We start from the raw sequence: 27161 nt of genomic DNA, 5'->3' as shown, positions 1-27161 counted from the left end.
TGTGGATTGCCATTGGAATTTTATTGTTTCCAGTGAAACTCTGCATAGTCATTTAAACCACTTCATTGTTGGCAGGGCTCTGTCTTGAGCACAAACACAGAGAAGCAGAGAAATGTCACTTGTAAACCACAAAAACTGCAAGAGAATTGAGTGTTGAGTAAGCCTTTTCCATCCCTTTCCATGAGTCTTCAGTTTGTGATCTAATGCGCCAAAGATACCAAGTGCTTTCTTGGTGTGAGGATTTTTTTCCCCCCAATTCTTTGTTACCCATAATACTTTATTTTAGTCCTTTAATTTGGTATTGTAGACTCCCAGTTTGACTTTTGTTGCCTTAAACTGGAAGGAAACCACTGTCTTAATAGAGTTCACTTTTCAGAAGATGTAGAGAGAGTGCCAGAAAACCTTTTTCACTTCTGGTTTCTGCCATAGTGGTTCTGAACCATGCAGACCTGCACACTTTAGTTAGTGAAATACTGTGGGAGGAGATGATTTGCATTTCCTTGGTCAGCACAAAGCAGAAAATGCTCCAGTGAAGGTGACGGTGTAGAAATTCCAGCAAGAGCTCCCTCCTTGCAACTTCCTCAGCCCTTACTTCCAGTAGTATGAGCTACAGGTGGTACCTGGGTCTTCTGTTGTTTGCTTTTGGGGTTTTTTGTTTGTTTGTTAATTCATCTAGACTTTATACGTGGCAGGATAAGCTGCTTCCAATAATAGGCTGTGAAACATAACAGGAACAATAATAATAAATAAAGTTATTTCAGTCTCGTTTGTGATGTGATTTATGGGCACTCCAAAAGCACTCTGCTTCCAGAGTGCAGGATCAGATGATGTTAAATAATAAAATGAACAAGGAATGTTTTTTGAAAAAAAAAGACTGTGGAACAGCAATTGCATTCTAGTTGTTGAGGAGAATATATGAATACAGCAAAGAGATTAAAGAGGCATGAGAGTGAGCCAAGATGTTACACTTTTTAAGAGATCAGGAAGGGGAAATTCATCCCTTTCACAGCCTGGCTGTGAGCCTGCCAGCCCTTGGTCATGACCTTGGGAAAGGCAGCAGAGAAGCTGAACTGACCATTTACTTGCCTTTTATTTTTGGAAGGGATTGGTCTGGAATTAAAGTAAAAATCAGTCTCTTATGTGATGAAATAAGCTTTTTTTTTTTTTTTTTTTTGGCTCTGCCTGTCACAAACTTGTCTGCAGTTCAGCCCCAAGGGGAATGGAGCAGCAGGTCCTCACAGGGGCAATGTTATTAATGTCATATGGAGTTGGAGCTGCTCAGAACCAGTCAGGGAATGTGGAAAACTGCAAGGAAGAAATAACTTTGTTTTAAAGATGACAATTGAAGTCAGGAGTAAAAGCTGAGGGTGATAAGTGCAATTTCAGCATGGATTGGTTCCATGCAAGAGGGAGATGCTGGAGCACGTGGGTTGGGAGTAGCTGCTGATAGAGTCCAGCCAGGCTGAGCTGCAGGGAAAGGCCTTTTCCTCCTCTGGGAAGTTCCATGGATCACATGCTGCAGATGGAAGCCCTGTGGGTTCATTACTCATTGCAGAATTATTGCAAACTGTCCTCTCTGCAGCCTCTGTGTCAAACTGAAACAGAACTCAGAGAGAAGCTGCACTGCAGAAATGAGCCTTGCCCATCAAGAATTGAAACTCTGAATATTGAATAGAAAATCCTGTGTTATTCCTCAGTTCACAGGCATGGAAAAGAAGGCATGGAGTAAAATGTCCTAATTGGTGGATATAATTCCCCAACAACAACATCCTTCTGTGCTCTACCTTGTGACAGAGCAAGCCTCGTGCTCATCCCTTGCTCCAAGGCTCCAAGTTTCAAACAAAGTGAAGCTTTGTGTAAAGCTCAAAGTGAAGATGGCTGATGAAGCTGGGTGTCTTTTAGTCTCACCACAAGGGATTGATCTTCTTTTTTAATTGATTTTTCCCCCCTCTCTGGTCAGACAGTGCCAGTAAAGGGAATTTTCTGTGTGTGTCACTGGTGATCTTGAAGTCATTTGCCTGCTCCCACTGGCATGCCCTGGCTCGCCTTTCATCTCCCTTCAGGCTTTTAAAGGCTGGGGAGAGAGCAGAGAGAGATTTAGCCTTATCTCATAATTTGTTGTAAAGCAGCTTCTTTGCTGTGTAATTTGTTTTGGAAATGTTAAAAAAAATTGTATTTTTATCAGGACACAGATGTTGCCACAAACACAGAGGCAACGAGCAGCGCCTTTGGTGGATCTGGACAGAACTTCTGGGTTCTTCCCCAGCTCTGCCTTGTCCCTGCACTGGTTGAGAATTAAAGATTTAATTGCAAATATCAGAAATCTGTAATGGCAACAACACCTGCCTTGTAATAGACAAGAAAGTGCTTGTTTTTCAGGTTAATACTTGTCTTGAAGCAGCTGCTGACTTTGTCATGGCTTTGTTCACTGAGAGTTGTCTTGCTCTGTGTTGGTTGAGGTTTTTTTTTTCCCCCAAGAATCCTTCGGAGGAAACCCAGAATTCTGAAGTTGCCTTGCTTTCAGGCTGATATATACAGCATTATGTTTTATATAAAGCAGCAGACTAATGCTCAGCTTTGCTCTCAGTGGATCAGGAATTTAGTGTTCAGTTTAGAGCTTTTCCCCTGCGCAGACTGAGAGCTTTTGTCTTGCCCTGCCGCTTCCTTCCTCGCATCTCAGAGCGTTTTCCAGCATCTCTGAGGCAGGGTCTGTGGAAGCAGGGTTGGTAACTGTTAAACAGATGAGAAAGCTGAGGGAAATGCCTTAGCCACATGATTTAGTGGCAGACTGGAATAAGTTCAGTATTTCTGCTGCTGGGTCCCAGGAGCTGTGTACTAAACCTACTGTTGCCTTTCCAGCCTCCAATGGCTTTTCCCACTCCAACCTCTATTTCAGCACAGGCTTAGGGTTTTTAATGCTGCCTCAAAAATAGCTGTCCTTCTCTTCTGAGAATAGAGAAGTTTTTCTTCAAAATACCTTCCCTCCCCCAGTTGTTTTTTTTTTTTTAATTTTTAATCATTCCCTGCTGAAAACCTCCACATCAATCTGATCTCAGCTTGTCCTTCCAGCAGGAGAGAGGGGTTTGCACAGGCCCCATCCAGAGCTGGGAATGTCAGCGCCTCTCTGGGTTATTTAAGATACGTCTGCCGTGCAATAAATCTCATCTTGTCATTCTAATGGTACAATAACTTGGAAATGAAAGAAGTCAGCTGGGGGAATATGTGTGTGCACTGGAAAAACCATCCAGAACACTGTGCTGGAACAGGCCTTTGGATATTGTTGTGGAAAAAGCTTGGAAGCCTTTAGCCTGGTGCACAGGAGCAGTGAAACAAAACAGGGGTGCTTGTTTAACAAAGAGAGAAAATAGGAGAGTGGCAGAGTGAATGTGCCCATTCCTTCTGGACTCTTCCATTGCTTTTAGGTAGAGGTGCATGTCTTGTTGGCACTATCTCTCAGGAGAAAGGGCACATAAAGAAAACAAGCCAGAGGATAACCAAAACAATACTAATGTAGGCTAGCATTGAAATGATTTATTTTTCTGTTGTACCTCCCAGCTGAAGACACTGAATAAACCATATCCATATGGAAATGCCTTGAACTTTTAGGCTGTCAGGCAGGTTCCATGGAGGATATTTCATAAATCTGCTTGAGGGAGATGGATTTCACCTGGACATGGCACCAGGTGCCATGTGGTCACCAAAGATGTGCAAACAGGAAAAGAATTATTGATAACCCCTTCTGTTCTCCCACCCTTTTCCCTGACTTCCAGGGCACTGGGTTTCCAAGGACTTTGATGGCTGTGCCTCTGTTTCTCCTGCTGGAAAACAAAGACAGTGATAGGGATCTTTGCTTTGTACCAGGTATTGTTTAAAACTTCAAACTGCTTTAAAAGGAGGAAGGGCCAAGGCGATTCAAATCCATAAATCAGTGTTCTGCAAAGAGTGGTTTGGGTCTATTCATTGCATCTCAGAAGAAAAGAGGAATTGTCAGTTTGTTTTTTCAGTCTGTTACATGAAAATAAATTCAGAGACCTTTTCCTTCCTACCTAAGAAATGCAGAGATGGAAATAGTTCCTAAAGGCTCCAGTTAGACCTAATCCTCAGCTTTTTAACTATGTTTGAAACAAGAGTGGTGATGATGATGTCTTTAGTGAAGCCTAAATCTCAACCTAATTTTGACAAAACACTGTGTTTGTGTAGTGGGCCCAAATGCCTCCTTCACAGCTTTTTGTGATAGTTTGAAATCCCCGCCTCAGATTTCGGGCAGGTGTGGATAAAAACAAACAAAAAACCTAAACAAACAAATAACCACCAGCCCCCCGTGATTTTCCTCCTCAGTGGTGAGGAGAAGAGAAATGCTGATGTATCTAAAGTGCATTTCCTTTTTCATGACAAAATACAGAAAGTGAAATTGGGAATGAAACCTGATGAAACAAATGTTCTTTTATTTGTGGAGAAGACATTTGGCAGCAGAAACACAAATGACAACATAACCTCTTTGAAACAGATGACCTCTGTTTGCCCTGTAAAATTTCCTGCGTTCTGCTTTTCATTAGCTATTTGCTTATGTGGTTTATGTATTTTATAGATAAAAAAAATCACATAAAATATGAACTATGGCATGATCTAGACCTAACATGAGCCTTATGGATGATGTGACCAAGCTTGTAAGAACTGAGCTCTCTGTGGTTGGATGCAATGTGGTTCTTACCGGAGTCAATGCTTGAGTGGCATTTTTCCATCTGGGTCTGACCATGGTATTCATGGAGGTTTTGAGTCAGGATATGCTGATAACTTGGAGGGAGCCCGTTCATCCTGGGATGATGTACTGAAAGCTTTAACTCAGGCGCTAAGTGCTTTTGGTTCAGGGTTGTATCCTGGAACTTCCCCCAGCCCCAAAGGATTAAAGATGATTATATTTTTGCCCCAGAGTGTGGTGAGAGATTAATAGGAGATTACTGGAGCTGTTAAAGAGGATTCACCATTGTAAGAACTAAATGTTCAGAAGCAGAACCTCATTTCAGACCTTTTTTCCTCAGAATGCTCCAGTGTGAGGGGAGAGAAAGAGAAGGGAAAGGCTCTGTCCAGGAAGCACTGCTGATGAACCACCTTGTTTAATGTATAAGAAAGTTCTTTTAGATGCTTCAAGATAAAAGGCATCTATAGTGCTGCTTCAGAATTAATGATGTCATGCCAGCTCCATCAGAGAGTTTATGAGTCTTGGCTTCTTAGACTTTCATAAAATAGGTAATTTATCAGTGCTACTAAATGAGAGAAATCACCCTGCAGCTGCAGTGGGGAACACTCAGGCTTTGATTGCAGTGGGAGAGGAAGAGAAAGTTGTTGGATGAGCTGTCATGTCTAAACTACTCAGTGCTGTGTTTTATTTTGGAGGGAAATTGTCTAAATATTGCAGAGGTGTTCTCTAATTATGATCTTTGAATTACTTAAGTGTCAGCTGCCCTTTTTGCCTGTGCTGTGCTTTCCTTTTTTGAACGTGGCACCACAGAATTCCCTGGATTGCTGGCACTATACTTAATTCTAACTCACCATCAGCACCAGGAGCTCTGTGGCTTTTGGGCTGGAGTTACCTTGTAGTCATTCCTCTTTCAGCATGAACCAAGAAAGCTCATGTGGAGTACAGAGAGTTCTGTAGGCCTTACTAAGAGATGCTCACTGCCCTAAGAATCTTAAGATGTTGTAAAAACAAACACCATTTCCCCAACCAACCAACCTCAGGAATCAAGAGAAGAAATCCTTTGTTTCTGGTCACAGGGAGTGAGTTTAGAAGCAGCCTTGCCCATCAGAGCTGAGGAGAGAACCCAGACCTCCTGCAAAACCATTTCTCCCTGCCTGTGGTACCAACAAGTTGCTAATTTGAGAGCAATATTGTTTCAGTTCTCAGGCTATCTGGGCTGATGTAATATTCTTGGCTACAGTCAGGTGGGTCATAATAAATTTTCTGGAACCACTTCCAGTTCTCTGTTTCTTTTCTTATAAACAACTTCTTGCACTTGGCAAATTCCATTTGCTTCAGAATGCCAAAACTGTGGATAAGTTTTCTATTGACTTCTAAAAGTAAGTCTTTTACTATTTTGTCTGAAAGCAGAAGAGATTAAATTTAAGAAGTTTTATTTAATTTATGATTTTTTGAGCATTTCAGCAGTTTCTGTTATTCCTACAAGATGTGGTGGCACTGGCAGGGTGGTGTGATTTTGTGCCGGTTTTAACTAAATCGGGGGTGCTGCAGTCTCACCCATCCTTTTTTGCCCCCAAACATTTCCCCACTGCCCTTTTATGCCTGCACTTGCATTTGTGTGTTTATGCAGTGCTTACACTGAGGCAAGGAATTGATGTAGCCAAAGCTGATCCTGCTGAGGGAGAATATTGACAAAAGCAGAGGCCAGGAGCACAAAGCTTGGGACAAAGAGGAGCAGGGCTGCTCTCACTTAGGATGTAGTTCACTGGAAATTTAAAACAATGTAGGTGGTAATGAGAGCACTTTCAGCTGATTTTTAATGCCTTGAGTGTCTGAGATATTGCCTCTTATCAGGGTAATGTGGTGACACGAGGGTGGAATCCAGCCTGGAGCACATAATATCGATGGTCTTTCATCAGAGAGGGTGAGAGGTGACTCAGTCTGCAGCAGGTTAAACGAGTGCCACTCACCTGTGGGATCTGAGCTTCCCAGGCTGTCTGCACCCAGATCCAGAGCGAGCTGGGAGAGCACCCCAGGCACAGAACCCTTGTTTCCACAGAGCCGAGTGTCCAGGCTCACGTCACAGACACAGGATAAACCTCTCTCTTTTCTTGGTTTGGACAAGTCATACACGACTTTTGCATCTGGAAAATGCCAGTGGTGGGAGCTGCAATAGCTGCAGGGCTTGGATGTGTTTCCTGCTCTCAAACCCTCCAGCTTTGCCACCAGCCAGTGATGCAGTGCATTTTAACCACTCTTTAATATAATACAGTACAGCTCCAGCTACTGCACACGGCCAGAACTGAGAGGTTTGGCCTCGACTCCCACTGAAGTTTTCTCTGTGTACAATAATGTTTTTTCCCTCACATCTGTTTTTGGCAAAATTGCAGTTGCCAGATTTGATCCAAATGTGTGTTTTTTGCTGCTGGCTCTGTATAGTTTTGTACTTTGGCAACATCACCAGATACCAGGGAGAAGGCTTGGGGTGACCTAATTGCAGCTTCCAGTACCTGGAGGGAGCTACAAGAAAGGAGAGAGACTTTAGACAAGGGCTTAAAGTGACAGGACAGGGGGGAATGGATTCACACTGACAGAAGACAGGGTTAGATGAGATACTGGGAAGAAATTCTTCCCTGTGAGGGTGCTGAGGCCCTGGCACAGGTTCCCAGAGAAGCTGTGGCTGCCCCATCCCTGGAATCTTTCCAGGTCATATTGGACAGGGCTTGGAGCAAGCTGGGACAGTGGAAGATGATCACAGGAGGGGGTTGGAATGAGATGATTCCTTGAGATGATTCCTTCCAACCCAGACCATTCTGTGAGATACTGAGAAAACTTTTCCATCCAGTCCTTGCCTAGGTACCATCTGTGACCTGCTGGTTTACTGATAAGAATGGGATTACAGGCAGAAAGTCAGAATAGAAGAAATCTTTTATACTCTAGAGATAGTTTTAGTGGGCACTGTGGTGACATTTCCCAAGGGGAGATGGAGGAGATGGATTGCTCACACCTGAGTGAGAGCAAAATGCAAACAGAGGAGCAGTGCAGCTGCAGATCAGGATTCCTCCTGGCTTTGCACAGCACAGATTTCCACATTAGTTCCTGTCAGCATGGAGACCCCTTGACATTATTGGGTCAAAGAAAGGTGCTAATCCATCACAGAAAATGGCTTAGCACTTGATTTATATTCATTTATCTTCACTCTCCACAAATGCTTTGTTCCTTACCCTGCTTTGAATCTGGCCAGCCTAATATATTGGCATCTCAATCATCATTTGGCTCCCACTGAGATGAAGAAGCAATGGTCGAGCCTGCAGGGCCCTAACAGTAAATCAGTGATTTATTAGAAAGAACAGGGCAGGAAGGTGAAGATCATCTTGAAAATAGGTAGTGAGGAGACTGTTACATTTTTCTGTTTGTCTGATTATTCTCCCCTGAAGAACTATAAAACAGCAAAAAACCCCAAATCAAACCCAAGTAACTTCAGGTTTCAAAGCAGGGTGTTAAAAAATTGAGACATTTATTTTTTTTATCTTATTATGGTGATCTTGAAATTAGCCAGGGAAGGGGTACTGGAAGCTGGATGACTTTGCCCACACAGCTACAGTGGGTATCAAGTTCCATCAGCACAGGGCCAAGGCATGTCCAGCTCTGCTCAATCACCCTTTGTTTGTTGTGCCACTTCTTAAGGAATGGGATGAGGGAAAGGGAGAGAAATGATCCTGGGGGTTAAAGGATAGAGAGTGTCACACGTTCCTCAAGATTTTTGAGGAAAAATAAAATATTTCCAATGTTGCCTTATTTATAGGACTGTTTCCCATTCTTTCACTAATTTCTTCCATCAGGGAATGTTTAGGGTTTGCGGTTTTTTTCCTGTTACTTTTTCACCGTCCTTCTTCCATATATCTATTTCCAGCCTCTCTGAGTCTTCTGTGTGCTCCTTTACCATCCCTGTTATTATTATTGTATTACTTTTGGGGGAAAAGATTGTTCTGAAGTACAGTTTGAACTCCAAATAAGTTTCTGTGTCAGTTCCAAGTGATGTTCCCTATCTCCTATTCCAGTCTGTTCCCACCCAGAAGTGGAGCTGCAGGGCAGCCCAGTTTTAGCCTTTACCAGCTTGTCCTTTTTTAACAGAACAGTCTCTTATTTGAGCTGTCACTTCAATAATTTGGTGAAAAGAACCAAAAAAAGCATTCTTAGACAGCTGAGCCTCCCCAAATGAGCCTCTGCCATGGTTCTGCCTTTTGCTTTATTCCATGACAAATCTAAAAAGCCTTCTAAGACGTTTTTTCCCTTGGCAATAATCAAAGCTATTACTATTGCTGGGATATAGTAGTTGCAGACAAACAGCTGGATCCAAAAAATGATTACTTCTGTGGGATGGGGTTATTTGTGTGGGATGGACCTTTGCTTTTCAAGTCCTTCCATGCTGTGCATCTCTGCCTTGCAGCAGTGGAGATGCTCCACATTGCCCTCAGAGAGAAAATCATAATTTAAAACAACAGAGAACCCACAAAATAGAAAATAGAGGTTTTATTTTGTACCTTAATGACTATAGAAGTTTTATGGACAAAGGTGACACTGTGATTGTTCATTAAAATAAAGAAGTTTTTTCCAGCTGTTTAGTTTTTGTCAGTTAAAGGAGCTTGCTCTAAAAAGTTCTTTCATTTACGTTTCACTTTCTTCTGCTGTGAGGCAATTTTCCTTGTTTTTCCATAATTTTCCTGAAATGATGAAAAATGTTTTGTTTTTTTTTTTCCTTCATTTCACCTCTACAAATAACAGTGTTCCAAGTGTCAGGACAATAATTGCATGCTATGAAATGGGGTAACTGGAAGTCCTGTGCAGGAAAGCCCTGAGACAGCAGCAGGCTGTCAAAATCAATTGGGCTGAATGCTTGAATCCATTATGGATCTGCTGCACGGCTGTGATAGAGATATCAAAGTGTATTTTTTAACATAAAATACAAGATTAGGATTCTAATTTTCCCCTACACACATGTTGTGTTAAAAATCCAGAACATGTGGTTGTGTTTCCAAATTCTTCAAAGAACTGTGGCCATCCTGAGAACTGCTGCTTTTTACGCTTATGCAAAAAAATTTGCTGTTTTAAAATAAAAATACTGGTTTTCTTCAGTTATAAAACAATGTTGGAGATCCATTAATCAGAGTGGTTTCCTGACCAAGTATTCAGATCTTAATGTAAATGTCTGTAAATAATATAGTGGCAGCAACATTCTTTTGGAAACAAAATTCAAAGAGGTCCTGTTTGAGCAGCGAGTACTTGCTCAGGGCAGTTATATTTAGGGCTCTAATGGAAGTGTACAAGTTATGCTTTTTATACAAACTATAAATGGCTACAACCAAGAGACTTAGATTTTGAAATGCACTTGGCACTTGTGCAATAGTGAGACAGGCCAGAGCCTTGTAGTACAGTTGGATTTGGTTGGTTTTTTTTTCTTTTGCCTGCCAGCTTTACAAATATTGCCAAATTCTTACAGTGTTGCCACCCCTGAAGGGCACTTTCAAAAATAGATGTTGGATCTGCTCTCCTTTGGGACGGGTGTGGAGCCTTGAAAAGGTTGGAGCCTGAATGCAAGTGTGATGACAATGAAGAGGTGATGAGGGACAAGAAAGAGGAATTCAGATGCAGAAGCAGGGAGTAAAATAGGTGCTGAAACCAGAGCAAGACGTCATGGAAGGAGGCCAGGCATGAATGTGGATGGTATGAGATGGTCCTTGAGTGCCACACACGATGCGAGAAATGGGCTCGAGCATTGCAGATCTTTCAGATTGAGGGTAAAGCTGAGCAGTTGGTGAGTAAGTGGAATTCCTCAGCTTCACTTCTGAGTGTCTAAACAATTGGTCATTGTTGACAAGATCTCCAGGATGCTTTGATGTGAGGAAGCAGAAAGTTGCAAAATACTGTCATTAGTAAGAGACTAATCAGCTGTATTGAGGGGGGAACTGCCAAATACTTCCAAGTGTTTGTTTGAGGAAATGAAAATTACGAGAGGCATAGCTTCTGTCCTGGGCTAGAATTGCTGCTGGTCTTTAGTGCTATCAAAATACTCTTGGAGAGCAAACCCTGCCTAATGCTGCTTGTCAAACACAAACATTGTTATCAGGATGGTGAAGCTTTTCGTGTTTGTCTCGTCCCAAAAGCTTGCACTTATATGGGCTGCGGCCAGAGCTGGGGTAAAAAATGACAAAGCTTGTGCTTCATGAATTACTCATGCACGTAAACGCTGCTGTGCTGAAATAATACTGAAGGTTAAACTGGAGGTATCGAATCTACAGTGGTGCTGGCTCTTTTCTCCTGAACTGCTCACCATGCACCCGCCCCAGGTTTTGTGCCGTCTGGCCGGTGACTCCAAAGCTGAATCATTTTTGTCTGCAGGCAGGGTGGGAATGTGCTCATCCTGGGGAGCCTCCAAGCCTTGCCCTCCTGAGGTCAGACTTCACGGGCTCGGCGCTGCACTGTGTTTCTCTTAGATAAAATTTCAATTTCATATTGAGTGACAGATGCATATTTCACCCAGACAAAACCTAAGCTGCTGTTACTGACAGCTGAAGGAGACAGGCCCTGAGTTGCCTAAAAAATTCCTTTAGGAGCAGTGAGTTGGTTACTTCTGAGCTCCTATTTCCTCGTGGCTTTTTAAAAATAAACTGAGAGTAATCAGCTCTTACGACACTCTGATATTTTAGGTCATTAACTGATGTAATTGTAGTCTTGATGTTTATTATTAAGTGACCATGGTTTCTGAAATCTGATTTTAATGGCTTGCAACAGCCAGGAGAGGCTAAGGAGGGTAGATTTTATCAGGCCAAGGACTCACCTGTATGAAGAAGCAGCCATGCAGGGGTAATTTCTTCCCAAAAATTGCTCTGGAATACGTTAGAAGGGATTGCACTGGATTATTCTGGAGTACTTCCCTGGTCAGAGTCTCTGTCATGACATTCCCTAAGAAAAGGAACTGGGAGTGGCTGAGGATATAAATTTACTATCCTCTTTGTTTGGCAAGCATACAGATCATGGGATGTATAAATAGAAGAATTGAAGGCAAGTAAAGAGAGGTCATTATGGGATGTACAAAGAGCTTACTCAGAGCACATCTGGGGAACTGGGCATGATTCAAAGGCCAGATTACAGGAAGGACAGTGAACAATAAGGAATGGATTAGAAGAGGGTATTGTGGAGGGTATGAGGGCTCGAGCTGGTGCCTGCAGTTGCTGCAGTCCCACTGCTTACACCAAATGAAGCTGGTTTTACTGTAAAAGCACCTAAATTGGAGACTTCTGAAGAATTCCAGGGGAATGGAGACAGAACCCTCTTCTTCCTAAGCCTTCTGATCCCCACAGCAGTGCCACTAAAGGACTCTTACCACTGCTTACCAGTCATACCTCTCTCCGTTTCAAAAACAAAGCTTATTGTTTTTAGCTTGCATAACTATATATATATATATATATATATATATATATATGTTGTTTCTTTATAATTTCTTATGGTACATCTGTTCTGTTTGTCAGAACAAATGTCCAGTATTGTGTCCACATTCACATCTCTACAGGGCTAAAATAATTTTGCTTTCCTTAACCCTCTCAGAGTTGGGTAAAGCTTCTCTTCTGATGTCATAAGCTCCACTGAGGTGCAATTAAATATTGTCATAATATCTGTACTTTCATCTCAGAAGTAGCTGCATCTTGGGGAGCCTTATTGAAGGTAAAAAGGGCTTTGTAAATGAAAAAAGGGCTTGTTGGTAAGGGGCAAAAAATGTGCTACTGACACATATGGGAAATGGGGACACTGCTAAATGTTGAGCAGCGTGAAGGAGTAAGTTGAGGATGAGAAATGAAGCAAGAACACTGCTGCTGTCACGCCACCCTTACCAGGAATGAAGCAATATCCTCATTTTCCAGATAAGCAGACTGAGACTCTGAGATTATTCAAACTGGTCGGGGTTTACACAAGCAGGGAATTCTAAGACTTCAGCTTCTTGGACCACAGTAATTTTTTGGCACAGGATTCTGGTTTTCTATTTCTTTCACAGTGTTCATAATCTATTTATACCACTCCTCATAAAACTTTGTTTTTTCATTGATATTTCTAACCCAGTATGGGATTTCCTCTTTAGTGTGCCTTATTGGACCCTGAAAATAAGAATCCATGGAAACACGGATTTATTGATAACTGGTGTATTTTTTTAATACTGATATTACAGTTTAGTGCAGGTCTTTGCCTGCCCTTGGGCCCTGCATAGAAGAGCCAATGACTGGAAAATAACATGTACAAAATTCCAAAAGGATCAACCGAGTTTTAGGGATGTACTTGTTGACATCTGGGCACACATACTCCTCTTCAGAAGTAGTTGTAGGAAGTAATAATAGTAGGAAGCATTTACAGTTTATATTTACAGATTATATCCCCAAAGGCCTTTTATTAGGACATATAAAACAGGAAGCATAATTCTACAAACCTAGACTTAAAGCCACATAGTTATTCCATTTATTTCCAGACTCTGCATCCGGGTTGTGGGAGCAAGGGCTCTGTGCTGGCCAGTTTGTCACACTGAGAATTTGAACTGGGAATTTTGAACAGGGAGCAATGGCTCTGTGCTGCCCAGTTTGTCACACTGAGAATTTGAACTGGGAATTTTGAACAGGGAGCAATGGCTCTGTGCTGCCCAGTTTGTCACACTGAGAATTTGAACTGGGAGGTTTGGGCTTTGCCAAGTGCTGGTTCTGGTGCAGGAGTTTTGCGGTTGCTTCTCTTCCTTTTGCCCGCGTTTCTCCGTCTCAGAAATGGGAATGAGGACAGTCATTGTGCTGTTTTTTGGCAGTTATGACAATGCAAGCCCAGGGTATGTTCCCTTGTGCTTATGTTCAATTAAGTGCTTGGGGCCAGGCCAGGTTAGTGGTTGTCCAGAAGACCACAGGGATATGGAAGTGGGATTAGTGACTCAGTAAATTCTGACTCGGTATTAAACCAAGGCCTTTCTCCTACTTTTATAGTCATTTGCAAGCCCATATATCACAGCTGGATTCAAATGGAATACAGATCCTTCCTACCTTTGTCCAATTCCACCATGTTCCTAGCAAAATGTGTGGGATGAAGACAGGCACAGGGAGTTTCCCAGGACTAGGGAGGCATTTTTAGTGATGGTCCACAGGCTCCTGCCCCTTCCCTGGCTGTATGCTCTGTGGGTTTCCCTGCTTTTTAGACTTCCAGTTCTGCAGTGACCTGCACCCCAGGAGGAAAGAGTGGTGAATTTTGAGAGTGCTTTATAAGTCTCTCCTGGGTTATTTTGGTACTTTACTTGAGCAATGCCTGTAGACACTGAGCTATAGGAAGACTGTGAGCACGAAGGCAACTCATTCTCTGATAACATTCCTGAAGTCCAGGAAAACTGTTTTTTGTTAATTTGGAGAGAATGTTGTCTATTTGAGCAGTAGGACCAAGACTGAGGGCTGTGTGACTCTGAGATGTCCAGAAGTGTCCCCTTAGGACATCAGCTCTTTGATGGAGAGATCCAGCGTAGCACGTGCAGAAAATTTTAAAATCTCCTCCACTTGCAGCTTCTCCCTCCTCTGCTTCTCCTCCTGTTTCCAATTACAGAATTACTGTTTAATGTGGATGCAGATATAGGAAACTGTGTTTGATTTTTCTTACTGCTGACAAACTGGGAGAGATGCCTGCCTGCTTTCTAGCAGAAGCCACACTCTTTTCCTATATATGAGCAATTAGGTGCATTGTTCCCTGATCACAAGCCTCTCTCACCATCTATAACATGGCTGCAGCTGATTATAGAGCCTGATGTGTTTAGATGTTGAGGGAGCTCCATCAGGAACACTTTGGTTGCTGTTTTGTGGAGGGATTTGTTTATGTTCTGTCAAAATGATCCCAACTCATTTCATAAAATAAAGAGGGGTTGAGCTTTGCTAGCCGCGGTAGGTCAGCAAGGAGAAAACAGAACTCCAGGAACTGGCATTAATTCCTGCTGGTGCTCCACACTGGGAACTGATTGGCAAGAGGGAACTGCAGGGCATTGTGTGGTGTGGGAGAACGAGGAAGGGAGAACAAGGAGAGCCTTGAATGCTCCTGGCCATGAGGAATGGCAGGACTTTGTGCAAGGTGACAGCCGTCCCGATGTCATGGCCACGTTCCAACGTGGGAACTGCACTTGCACTTGGCTGAGCTTTCCCCAGGCTCCCTTGGAATCGGTGGGATTTGGCAACTCCAGCACAGTGAGGTCATCACTGTCCGCCTTCAAAACTTGGGCCTTCCAGAATTTCACTTCACAGGGATCAGCCATCATTCCCACCCCCCGGAATGTTTCTTGCAGAATTTATCCCAAGCCAAACATTGCAAAAGCACGCTGCTGTAGGGATTCCTGCTCGATTTCCTAGTGCATTTTTCAGGCATACTCACAGCACTCCTTGTTTCACACATGGGACTTTTAGCAGCAATTTATAATGTATAGAGATGATTTTGAATTTTCCAAGGGCTTTCTGGTTGGTTTGGCCAAATAGGTGCTTTTTTTCCTACTGTTCTGATTTGTTTTATGGAAGTGTTTAGGTATAAATAGCACATTGTATTGTCCAATGCATTTTGCTAGGTTTATTTTTAAAAAAAGCAGTTTTTCCGTGTCAGTAGTTTGTGGTGTATATCCCTGTCCTAATTATATTCCTGATCCTTTGCCTAATCTGTCATGAGCAGAGCCAGTGCATTTCTGAAATAAGGAAATCAGTACCCTGGGCAATTTCCATGAGGAATCCCAGACAGCAGAATTCAAGTGCTTTCCAGCCAAGACTCCTTGGCCCTTTGCCACTTGTGAGTGGCCCCATCTTAACCTCTAGACATCATAGAAGTGTTTGAAAGCCATCAAATGGCTGATGAGTTAATCTCTAGGAAGCTGTCTGCCAACATCAAGGGTCCAGACTGGAGAAAGCCCAGAGAAAACCATTACAACAAGGTAAAAATGATGGCAAGTCCCTTAGCATAACCGTGGCGTACAAATGGTTTGAGCTGTGAAGGGGCCGTGGGTAGCTGAAAAGTCAAACATTCCAATCTCAGAGCAAAATTCAGGGAAAGGTCTGCATTTGCCTGTATCTTGAGAGCAAAAGAACAGAATTTGATGCCAGCCTCTGAATTATGAGGACATTCAGAGATGGACCTGGGGTTCCTTACAAGAATTGTCCTGCTTGAGGAACTGGATTGACTGCCCAGCCTGGGGAGTCATAGAATCAGGCAGTGGTTTGGCTTAGAAAGCACTTTTAGAGATAATTTAGTTCCAAATAGTTCCAAGCCCCTTGCCATGGGCCGGAACACCTTGCCTTAGACCAGGTTGCTCCAAATCCTGTCAAACCTGGCTTTGAACATTCCCGGGGGTGGGACAGCCACAGTTTCTCTGGGAAACTGTGCCAGGGCCTTCCCACCCTTATAGCAAAAAATTCCTTCCCGACATCCCCTCTAAACGCACCCTTCTTCAGTTCAAAGCCATTCCCCTTTATGCTGTCGCTCCATGCCCTTGTCCAAAACCCCTCTCCAGCTCTCTTGCATCCCCTAGGTCCTCCCTGGACCCTTCACCTCTCCAGGTTGAACATTCCCAACTCTCCCAGCCTGTCTCCAAAGCAGAGGTGTTCCAGCACGTGCTGGAAACCACACAAGAGCTTTGCCCAGCCCTGCTCGGGGGAGCCCTCACGTTGCAGCCAAAGCTCTCCGCAGAGCTGCTGCACCTCTTAAAGCAGAAAGATGTCCAGGAGTGTGAACAGACTTTTCCCTGGATCTTGCTCAGACTGGAAACATTTTCAGTTGCTATTAAAAAGCATCAGATTACGGACAACAATTTCAAACTCTTTAGGCAAGCAGAATAATTTGAGTTTAAGGAACTGCTTAACTGGAATTTCACCCAGTCGTGACTGCCTTTTAAGAGCGTTGGCAGCAAGTGCTTGTGAACAGGTCTCATATTTAACTGAGGCAGAATAAATATGGCTTTATTTCCAGCTGCTGTTTCAAAAGCTGTGGAAAGATCAGGAAAAAATTGTTAGCCAGCCATGCTTTAATTGAGAATCAGGCCATTCCAGAGGTGACTTGTGAGCTCTTGCTGCTCCTGAGGTTTGAGCTAAGCCACACTTAGTGTGGCTTACTCACACTTAGAATTTAGTCTCTCCTTAGCTCCACCAGGGCCTGGATCCTGTACTTAAAATCTTAATTAAACATGCTGCCCAAGTGGTTCATTCCTGCGCAGTAATTATGTATTGTTCTGCATTGTTTTGTGGGAAAAACACAGTTTGGAAAGTCAGGAAATAAAGGTGAATATCAAACTGAGAGTGTTCTGACATAGATTGATTTATTTCAGTTGCAGTTTTGCTTATCTTGCTAGTCATTATTAAAACCAGTGTTGCCACTAATATGAAAATGCAGCAATGTGAATGCCAGACAGAAACTGCCCATGGTTTATACCATATTAACACCTGTTGACTGAAAATTCCATTATTTGGGAAGTAGGAGAGCAAGAACCATAGTTTGGGATACAAATAATCAGCACAAGGTACTTGCCTGTTATCAAAAAATGGGGTTTTTAATTGGTATTAAAGATTAAGTCCTGTTCCTACTTAAAACATCACTAGGCAAAGCTTGACTGCAGATGTCCTTGTGCCTGAATTTCTGATCTGAAGAGCAGCAATGATGCTTTTCCAGCTCTACAGAGTTACTGGGAGTGGATCAGAGGGGAAACCCAGGGTTAGGGTGCTGCAAGATAGAATAGTTGTGCGGTACATTTCTGTTTGCTTCCCACTGTCCCAAAATCAGTGTTGGGAGCAGTGTCCTCATTCCCAGGCCTGCTTGTACCTGCGGAGACCTGCCAGATGGGGGGAGCCTTGGGAATCTGTGTGTCATTCATCCCCCTCTCCGATCCCAGGGTGGCATCACTGGGCTTTGGCACATGGCCAAAGTCTTGGTGAGTTCCTCATTCCTCTCTGGTGCCTAAAGGATGTTCCTCAGCTGTGCCAAGGCAGGTGACAGCATTAATCTTGTCCATAGCTATCTTGGATGAGTCATTTTTCCAAAGGTAAATAAATCCTCCCTGTTTCCAAGCATCACCTGGCAAACTGTGAACTGAAAAACTGAGAAAATGTTGTTGCCTTTTGCGAGCCAAAGCGTTCTGCAAATCTTTAATTCCTTGTTAGAAAACACAACCAACTGAAAGGGGCTGGCAGAGATGTGCCCCACTCCTTTCCCTCTGCCGGGCTCAGCAGTGGAGCTGCCAGTTTCTGTTTTTGCCTCTGTCGAATTATGTGCCTCTATTTGAAAGTTTTGACAAACCAGGCTGTTTTCATTCTCCCTCTGCCATAAATTCAATCCATATGTCTCTCAAACATCCTTTCATAGCTTTGGCATGGAAAAGGAAGTGGCTTAGGCTCTGTATAGTGTATTTAAAGCAAAGCTCTCCTAGTTTGCATGCATGGCTTCTGGTAGCTCTTAAAGCCTTAACTTCCTAATTATTCAGGTTAAGAGGGCATTGGCAGAGCATTCTCCATTAACCAACAGTGATGTACAGTGAAGAAGCACAACAGGATAAATCATTCCCTTATTCTCATCATGTCCAGGAAGTTTTTGATACAGCCCTTGGCTTTGCCACAAAGCAGGATGCAAAGAGGATGTGAAAAGGGTAGGAGAGATCAATCCAGCATAAAATCTCAAAAGAGAACATCGAGACAAAGAAACAAAAGGTCTTGCACAATGAGTTGCAGGGTTTTGTTGGGCAACAATACCCAGCACCTATGTGACAGGAGGTCACTGCCACAGGAGTAAAGGATCTCCACATCCCAGCCTGAGCCAGGGTCGGGAGGTGAGGGCGGAAGGAAACGTGGGTCCAAGCTGAACTCTATTGCTAGGGATCAAAGTTAAAAAGCAGAAATACAGGATGCAGCAGGCTAAGAGCACAGGCAGTCGTGGCTGCTCTGAGTGCCCTTGTCTGGAATCCGGGAAAATATGGGCCAGGAGGTGCTGCTGGAATTGTGGGATGGATCTGTAATTAAAAATGGGGCAGTAGGGAGGACACAGGAACAATGGCTGAGTGACTGCAGGTGGCTTTTTGGAGTCCACCTGCCCTGTGGATGCAGTGGCACCAGATCTACCCCAGGGTGCCCCTTGACAGGGCAGGTCACTCTCCGAGCCCAGCCTGTCACGCTCCCTGCCTCACATCCACTCCAGAGGTCACATTCCCCCTTTTCTCTGTGCCAATCAGTTCCTGTGCATTTGATGGAGAGGAGATGTGTGTGGTAAACACGTGTGTGCAGTGTAATTACCTTCCTAATCTCTCTCTCTCTCTCTCTCTCTCTCTCGCATGGGGTCATTTACAGAGACGAAAATTCAGGCAGCCTCAGAACTGCTGGGCACATCCAGAGGCGTGCACATGCAGAAACCACAGTCTGAGCACCTGAAACTGCATGGCAGGTTCAAAGGGCTGGCACAGCCCCTGGTTTTGTTTGCAGGGTTGCAGGGATGAGGTGGACTTCAGGCTATATTCCACATCTCTCCAGATCAGGCCTTTCTATCTGGGGATCTGCATACAGCTGTTCAGCAGCAAGCCGTGTGTGCGCGGCCCTGTTGTTGTATAAACAAGAGTAGAGACTTAACCAAAGCTTTTCATGTAGTTTTATCTCGACTGCAATTTGTTTCCAGCTCTTAAAGGCTGTAGAAACATCCAGCCTTACTCCCTGGAGCCCGTTTCAGCCATTCCAGCAATGTTCACAGCGCTGTTTGATTTCCTTTGAACCGTTCAAAAATTCCCGGAGAAAGGTGTGAGTTCTGTATCCCTCCTGGAGGGATTTGCTTTTCCACACGAAGTGTGGGCTGATTTGTAAGAGGTGTGCTGTGTGCTCTGTCCCAGGTGTGCTGTCCCTCCCTGCCTACTTCAGCCCCTACCACGACGGCTCGGTGTGCAGCGACGGCCGGGCCGACGCCTACGCGCAGCTGGAGCTGCGGACCCTGGAGCAGTCCCTGCTGGCCACCTGCGTTGGGAGCATCTCGGAACTGAGTAAGTCTGGGATGGAATCCTCTAATCCACCGTGGGGCTCTTGCAGCAGGGCACAAGAGCCCATCCCTCCTCCTCCACTGCTGAGGGGCAGCAGGAGCAGTGCCACTGTTGGCAGCGTGAGCAGCATTGGGTGAGATGTAATCGTCTGGTGGTGCTGTTTATGAAAATCAGCTGGTTTCATTAGTCTGTTTAATGTCTCATTCACCTGGAGAGGTGTGAGATGTGCTTCTTTTTTTTTTGGTAGAGATGTTACTGCCAGCTGAAATTGGATGCTCTTTCCCAGATGCCTCTGGAGGCTCTCCTGTGCATTTGTGAAGCACAGCAAACCTCCCAAAGACAGCAAAGAGGGTTCTCTTGGTTAGTGTTTCTGCAGTGGACATGTCTGGGATATTCAAGGAAAAGTTTTTGGTTACTTAAAAACCAAAAAGCTTAGGAAAAAGAAAATCTGAGAGCACTCTGGTAACAAAAACTTGTTCAATCCCCTTTTTTTTTTTTAAAGCTGACCAAATGAAATGTTCCATTCCTAGAGTACTCACAAAGCCCCTTTAAAGTAAACAAAAATGATTTGTGTTTTCCTGGTCTACTTTCCCCCTTGCAACGTTTCTGCTGGCATCACTTTCTTAGCCTGCACCATCTGAATGCTAATGAATGCCAGGGCCAGTAAGGAGTTTGTGTGTTTCACCATTTATTTTGCAACCTGCCTTAGTTTGAGGTTTTCAAATTCCTTCAACACACCTCTATTTATCCTGGAACACAAGAGAACATTTGTAGCAAGGGGGTGGGATTGAATACAGCTTCCTCTTTCCCTCTTCCCCCATCCCTGCCTGGCCAACTTGGTCAGTACATCCAGTGAATGGCTCCCCTGATACAGTTGCCTTTTTTTTTTAAAAAACGTTGCTGCCCATTGCCAGAAAAATAGAGTGAGTGTGCAAAGGAGAAGGAACGTTATTCTGAGCTGAAAATTTGAATTCCAGATGCATTTCTGCTATAAACTGTGCAGACTTCTGTGTTAGCACCAGTGCTGGAGGATCCGTGATGCTCTCGTAAAACGTGCGGATCCTGGAGCTACTGAAGTGGAAAGGCAGAGTTGTTAGAAGGATTTTTTTATTATTCTGAAGTGGGTCCTTAAAGCTGAATGTGCTGTACAACAAAGGAGTGGCAGGGCTTTAGACTACAAGCTGAGATTTTTAATACCCCGTTGGTCTGAACCACTAAAAATGTCGTGTTTAGACGTACAGTAGCTTTGTGGGCTTTCTCCTGTATAACAGTAGAACCCCAGGGCTTCTGACTAACAAATTTAGTGTATTGCTTTTAGATATAAATGAACAAATAATAACTTCCTAAGAATTTCAGAGGGAGGTGTTGCTAATGCATATGTGGCAACACTAAACTCAGGTTGCTTTCCCAGGAGCCAGCTTTGTGATGGGGTGACTATTTTGGTTCCATCCTTTCCCAGTATTGTAACTTTTGGACACAATAGAGCAATGTTTCCTGTGAGAGTTTGAGGGGACTGTGAAGCATAAAGCAGCAGAGATTCTCCCAAGGAAAAAACAGATCCTAGCTAAGTATAGTAATAATTCAGCTCACTGTTTGGTAGTCACACTACTCAAAGATGAAGCTTTTAAAGCTTTTTGGAGTTTGTAATGTACCACAACACAAGGAGATTAAACAGGGTTGTGCCTAAAGCAAGCTTATTGCAAAAAGACCAACTTTGGGGTCATTGCTCTGGGAGCTTTTTAAAAACCTGCAGTCCTAAAATTCTGAGTGCAACTGTATGATCCAGATCACCTTAGTCGAGGCCTCCTCAGGTCCACCGTGCTCCGACACAGAGGCAGTTGGCTCTAGTTCAAAAACCAAGAGGAATGAGAAGCCCAGAGACCTCTGGACTGAATTTCTTATAATGCTGAGGGATAGATTTCTGGCACAGCTTGAGACAGCCAGCATGATAAAGATTGGCTTTTTATTAAGAGAGTCAGGTCCTGGCTGTTCTGGAGAAACCTGCAGCTGGGGTGAGAATGGGAGCAGCAGACCCCTCAAAAAGGGGTTTCTGTTTTGAACATAATGTCACTAATTTGTCTCAAGTGCCTGGACAGGAGGGTAGAACAGCATGACCCAGTTGGAAGAAATGGGAGCAACTTCCTAAAAAAAGGAGAGTGAAGTATTGGTGCTACTGACTTTGCCTTGTGAGACTGTCACTGCCAGGTTGGGCAGAGAGCATTTTACAAAGACATCAGTAGTTTTTGTAGGCTGGCAAAAAATTTTGCTATTTGGGGGTGGAAAGAGGAGAACACCAGCAGTAAACCAGCCAACTCACTGTAAAGAATGTGTGCTAACTGAGAGGTGTTGCACTTCATGTTTTCTAACTGATAACTTGGTATTTGAAAGAAATGCGGCAGCCTGAAGGACAGGACACCCTCTGCCTTCATGGAGGAGGTTCTGTGCACACAGCAAACATTCCTCTGAGCTGTGAGAGCTTTGATTTGTTCAAGAAGCATGATTAAAAGCACTGTGGGTGCCTAATAAAGAAATGATTTTGTGTTTTCTCCCTGTGTGTGCGCGCAGGCGATTTGGTCTCGCGAGCCATGCACCACATGCAGTGCCTGAACACCATCCGGCCCGGCATGAGCCCTGTGAGGCAAACCCGGCAGCAGCAGCCCATCTCCTGGTCCCCTGATGCCCTCCACACCCTCTACTACTTCCTACGCTGCCCCCAGATGGAGTCCATGGAGAATCCCAACCTGGACCCTCCGAGGATGACGCTGAGCAATGAGCGGTAGGTCGGTGAGCTGGGAGCGGGCACGGAGCAGGCTGAAAGGGCTCCTTCTGCTGAATTTCCAGGGCAGGTTTGTGGGATGCTACCTAGGAGGCATCACTTATTCCTGCAGCCAGGCCACATTAGCTTGTCAGCCCTGCCAAGTTTGTGAAGCCTTGGAATGGGAGCTGGAAAGTGAGCTGGTTTTTCGTGCGGTCTTTCCGAGCGAGGCACAAGGCAGTGTGCTGCCAACAGGGCTTGTCTGGAGACCTTGCCAAAAGTACATGTGGTTGCCTAAAGCAGGAGAGGCCTTCCCAAAGAAAATGTTACCTCCTGAATGATGCCAATTAACAATTGTCATCGTTCTGGGGAAAAGCCACGGCGTTTGCTGTGGGGAGGGTTCAGGGGATTTATGAACAGGGGATTTATGAACATCCTACTTGAGGGTTACTTCAGTTGGTGCTGTGTGTCTGGAGTAGAAAGAAATTTCTGCAGGAAGCCAGGAGCTAACCAGGGAAGGCAGTGGGTCTCCCTGCCTTCTGCCAGCTCCATGACCAACTCTCAAAGTAGGGCCATTATTAGAGCAGTCAGAAATTTTCCAGCGGGATGTTTTTGCTCTTGGAAGCCTCCCTGGTTTCCTTCCTGCACAGCCCCTTGGCAGGCTGCCTGACAGGCTGGTGGCACAGGAGAGCTGAGGAGCCCTCAGAGCTGAGTTCCTGGACAGGTCAGGCAGCTCCTGCTCCCCAGTTGCATTCTGTAGGGACAGCCAGGCCACTCCAGACTTGTTTCCCCACTTCCAAATGCACATCCAAGTTTCTGTTCATTTCAGAAATCTTAAATGGGAAGTTCTGTTTTTTGGTTATCCATTATTTATTCTAGCTTGCTTTTTAGATGTCTTTTTGGCCTGCTGGACATCAGGCTGAGGGAAGGCTCTATCCTGGCCCTTCCCAAAAGCAGCCTGTGATTGGGAAGTTTCCCAGTGTATTGATGTGCTGAGGCCATACTCATAAAACAGAAAAGCAAAATGCTTCTTGGACAGGTGAGCAGGGAGAGGAGAACATCTCTGCAGTTTTGTAAATAACATGGTTTCTTCTTCCCACCTTGGGCTTTACTGTACTCAGCCCAGCTTCTGAAATCTGTATGAAATCCTAGTAACACACAAATAATTAATTACAGAAGTAAAAAAAGGTTGCCTTTCTGTTTGATCCTCCCCTGAAATCTTTTCAAAAAGAGCAGAACTCTACAAAGAGAAGGAAGAGATGTACAGATATGAAGAATCAGGAGGAATTAAGTTGAATAAAATAGGAGTAGAGAGAAGCATGGCTGCACACCTCAGCCGGCTGCTGGTTCAGTTTTTTGTGCTCACTAACCTTAATCTAGGTTACCCCTACATAGTGCAAGGCCGTTTATTTTGCACACTGTGCAAAAAAAAAGTTTTCATGAGGCCAGATTGTGTCAAGTTGTGCCACTGGTTCCCACAGTGGTACAGCTGAGGCTGCTGAACAGCTCGTATCAGAAATGTAGATTAGGCTTTCTGGTTTGTATTCTTTTCAGTGCTCTCAGTGCAATGATGTTACTGTAGCTACTTGTTTTGTACACTGGGGATAATATATGAGTTAAATCAGGAGAGCAGTTATCTCTCCAATTGCTCCCAAACAATGCTCTTCACATGGTTCACCGGCGTTTTTCTGGAGGCTGCAGCTCTGTTCTGTTTTGAAATCCGCACTAGATCCTATAACAGCTGGGGTAAGGGAAATTTCTGCCATTTTTTCTGACCAGTACTTAGCTGTAAAGGAAATTAAAGAGGATATATTAAAATAGAGCAAAAACTGACATGAAGAAAAAAAAAGAAAACAACCTGGGCTCTTAAAGTACTGGCTTTGAAAATTTATGGAAGCTGGAAATGAAATTAATACTGCCCATCCAACCCTACGTTCAGTTTGCTGCAGGATGTGTTTGTGTCTCGCTGTCCTGAGCTCTGGGCACATATCTAGCAGAGGCAGGGGGTGAATCCTGCTGGCAGCACTTTGCAGAGGAGGTGCTTTGCTCTCTCCTGGCTGAGGAGGAGAGAGGCAGCCGAGGCTGCGTGCGAGGTGCCGGACTCGTGGCGTGAGAGACGAGGGCACTGATTCACCTAATGTGACTTGGCAAGGCTGTGCAGCCCAGTTCTTTTATTCTTCCCTGAGCTGTGCTAAATCAGCTGCAAACTGGGCACTGCTCTTTTGTGTGTGTGTGTGTGCTCAATTTCTGGAATACACTTTGTGGAACACACGTGGCCTGTGCTCTGCAGCCCCAGCTCGCTTTCTGCTGGAAAAATCCCGGTCACGAGCAGGGAGAGTAACGCTGACCTGTTCTGTCTTTGCTTGTGCTTCAGTCCCCACACTCCTGCCTAAATCTGTGCATCTATTGATCTGAAATTCAGCAGAGAGGGGTGGCTGTTAGACCTGCAGGCTTGGTAAGGCCTGGTTTTGGGGAAGATCCATGAGACACGGTGATTCAGTGGAAGGAGCTGCAGTAGCTCATCCACAGACCTGACAGTCCGCTGTGCAGTTTGGCTTTCTGTGTGTCACACTGCCATGCAGAATGCTGTGAAAATCATAACACTGTAGGATCTGGAAGATCTTCACTGCAGCATGAAGGCAAGTCTAGGATTCAGTTCTGAAACCATGCCTAATGGAGGCTGTCACGTGCAGTGAAGGGCTTTTAAAAGCCTGGCTGAGCTTCTGCACTTACCCTGCAGCAAACTGCAGAGGGTATGAAAACAGACACACTTGCAGATTTGAGGCACCCTGGTGAACAGAGCCAGTTTCAACCCACACAAGTGGGTTTTTATCCATGCTAAACACCTTGGCGAAAGACCTGAGGTGAGGAAGGTGGAGAGGGCTGCAGCAGTGTGGTGGATGGAGTCACCTATACAGCTCTGGAGTATGTGGCTGCTTTGGGATACCCAATAGGCTGAAACTCTGCAGAGTTTGTGGGTTGGGGATGTTTGCTTCTGGCACCTTCAGGTGAAGGTGTTGAAGCAGGAGGAGAAGAGGAGGCAGAATTAGAAAGCACTCAAGTATCTCGGGCAAAACATGAAGCATTTCCAAACTGAATGCAGCTGCTCACTGTGCAACCAAGCCATGGCCTACTTAGAACCCCAGAATGACCTCGTTTGCTGCACAGACAGTAAACCATCTGCTGTTTGGGGTCGAACAGGACACCTGAGGAAGTGTTTTGCAAACACAGAGTGCCACTTGTGCAATATTTTGGCAAGGGAATTAGACCCTGAGGTGAGCACTAGCTCAGTGAGGATACACCTGAGTGCCCGGAGGCTCGGAGCTTTTCCGTGTCAGCAGAGTTCTGTCTGTGCTGCTGCTGCAAAAAAGGCCTCTGCTGGGCAATAAGGTACTTTTATTTTCTCTGAGATCCTAGTCTGTGTTGTGTTAGGGGTCAAACTATGTGGTTTTGGACCAGGCACGTGGCATTTCTGCTTTCTTCAACTCTGTTCCTGCTCTGGGATTTCTCCCATTGCTTATGTCAGGCAGACTGAGCTTGGGAGCACTCTTGCAGTGTGAGCTCATGTCCCTGAGCATGTTTGCTGGGATTGTTTGGGATACTGTGACTTGAGAAGAGCCATTCAAAGGTAAACGAAGTTCCTTTCTCCTTTTTCACTTTTCCCCAAGTGGGATATAAAGCTTTTGTTTTATTTTTAATGGTGTGTCAAGGCAGGAATGCTCTCGCAGTGATGCTTATCTTGGGGAGTATTTGTCAGCTCCCACAGAGCCCAAACCGAGGTCAATATTTAGGCTCATTTTACTGCTGAATGGACTGCTCTGCCCTGGGCTAATTACTTGGCCAGCATAGTGGTCCAACCTTAAAGTTGGGAATAGACACCACTGACTGCCCTCATCCTGTCTCTTTTTGGTTATCATCTGCCTGCAGCACTTATTGTTGGAAAGTCAGCATGATCTAATACCTAAGAACAGGCAAAAAAAGTTGGATCCTGCTTCCTTGTGTAGCTGATTATCTGTGGGTTTGGGTAGGCTGGGCTGCTTCCCCTTCCAGCTGCCCTATTAAAAAAACCCTCTACATTTTTGTCTGTTGTTGGTACTGTTGGTCTGTAGAACACTGTGGAGCTCATTCCAGGCTTGTCCATCAGTGCCTGTTGATCCAGCCGTGTCAGACCTTTCCAAGCTGTCCATGCTGCAGCAGTGCCAAGTTTTACATGTTGTCTGAGTTTGCTGGTGCATTATTTTATCCCAGACATCAGGGAGTATAAAACAATTTACATCTGCAGAAGCCCACAGACTGTACCCATCTTGAGCTTGTCAGTGGAAATCCAGCAAAACGCCGGGGAAATTCCAGAGCCGATGGAGGATTTGTCAGCTGCCAGCAGTGAAATTTTGGGGCTTGTCAATTTAAAGGAAATTCACAGCTCTTAAGCTGGAAAACTGGAAGAAGCCCAGGGGCCACCTCTTAAGAAAAGAGAAAGCTCTGTGGTGTTTGCCATGTGCAGGCTCCAGATTTGCTGCTTGCAAACAAACCTGGCCTCACTCAGTTTCTCCCTTGTCACAGAAAGTCCTTCAGGAAGGCTGCTGGAGGAAGGAGCTGAGCTGCCTTCTTGGGATTTCTCTGTGGAGTATTCCCAGCAAAGTTATTTATTGGGAAAGGGTGAAAATTGCATC

General features: G+C 44.6%; 1 protein-coding gene across 1 annotated transcript in view; it reads left to right on the top strand.

Moving 5' to 3' along the window:
* ABTB2 (ankyrin repeat and BTB domain containing 2) overlaps nt 1–27161 on the top strand; it is a 111218-nt gene that overhangs the window by 52405 nt on the left and 31652 nt on the right. Inside the window, exons 2-3 of the mRNA XM_066551575.1 lie at nt 19593–19739; nt 22302–22512. Of these exons, the coding sequence (XP_066407672.1) occupies nt 19593–19739; nt 22302–22512 (358 nt within the window). The remainder of the gene's footprint in view (nt 1–19592; nt 19740–22301; nt 22513–27161) is intronic.

Source organism: Molothrus aeneus, chromosome 6, assembly GCF_037042795.1.
Source record: "Molothrus aeneus isolate 106 chromosome 6, BPBGC_Maene_1.0, whole genome shotgun sequence".
In the NCBI taxonomy this organism is placed as follows: Eukaryota; Metazoa; Chordata; class Aves; order Passeriformes; family Icteridae; genus Molothrus; species Molothrus aeneus.
Note: the sequence above shows the minus strand (reverse complement) of the source record. Positions and strands in the feature narration are given on the sequence as shown.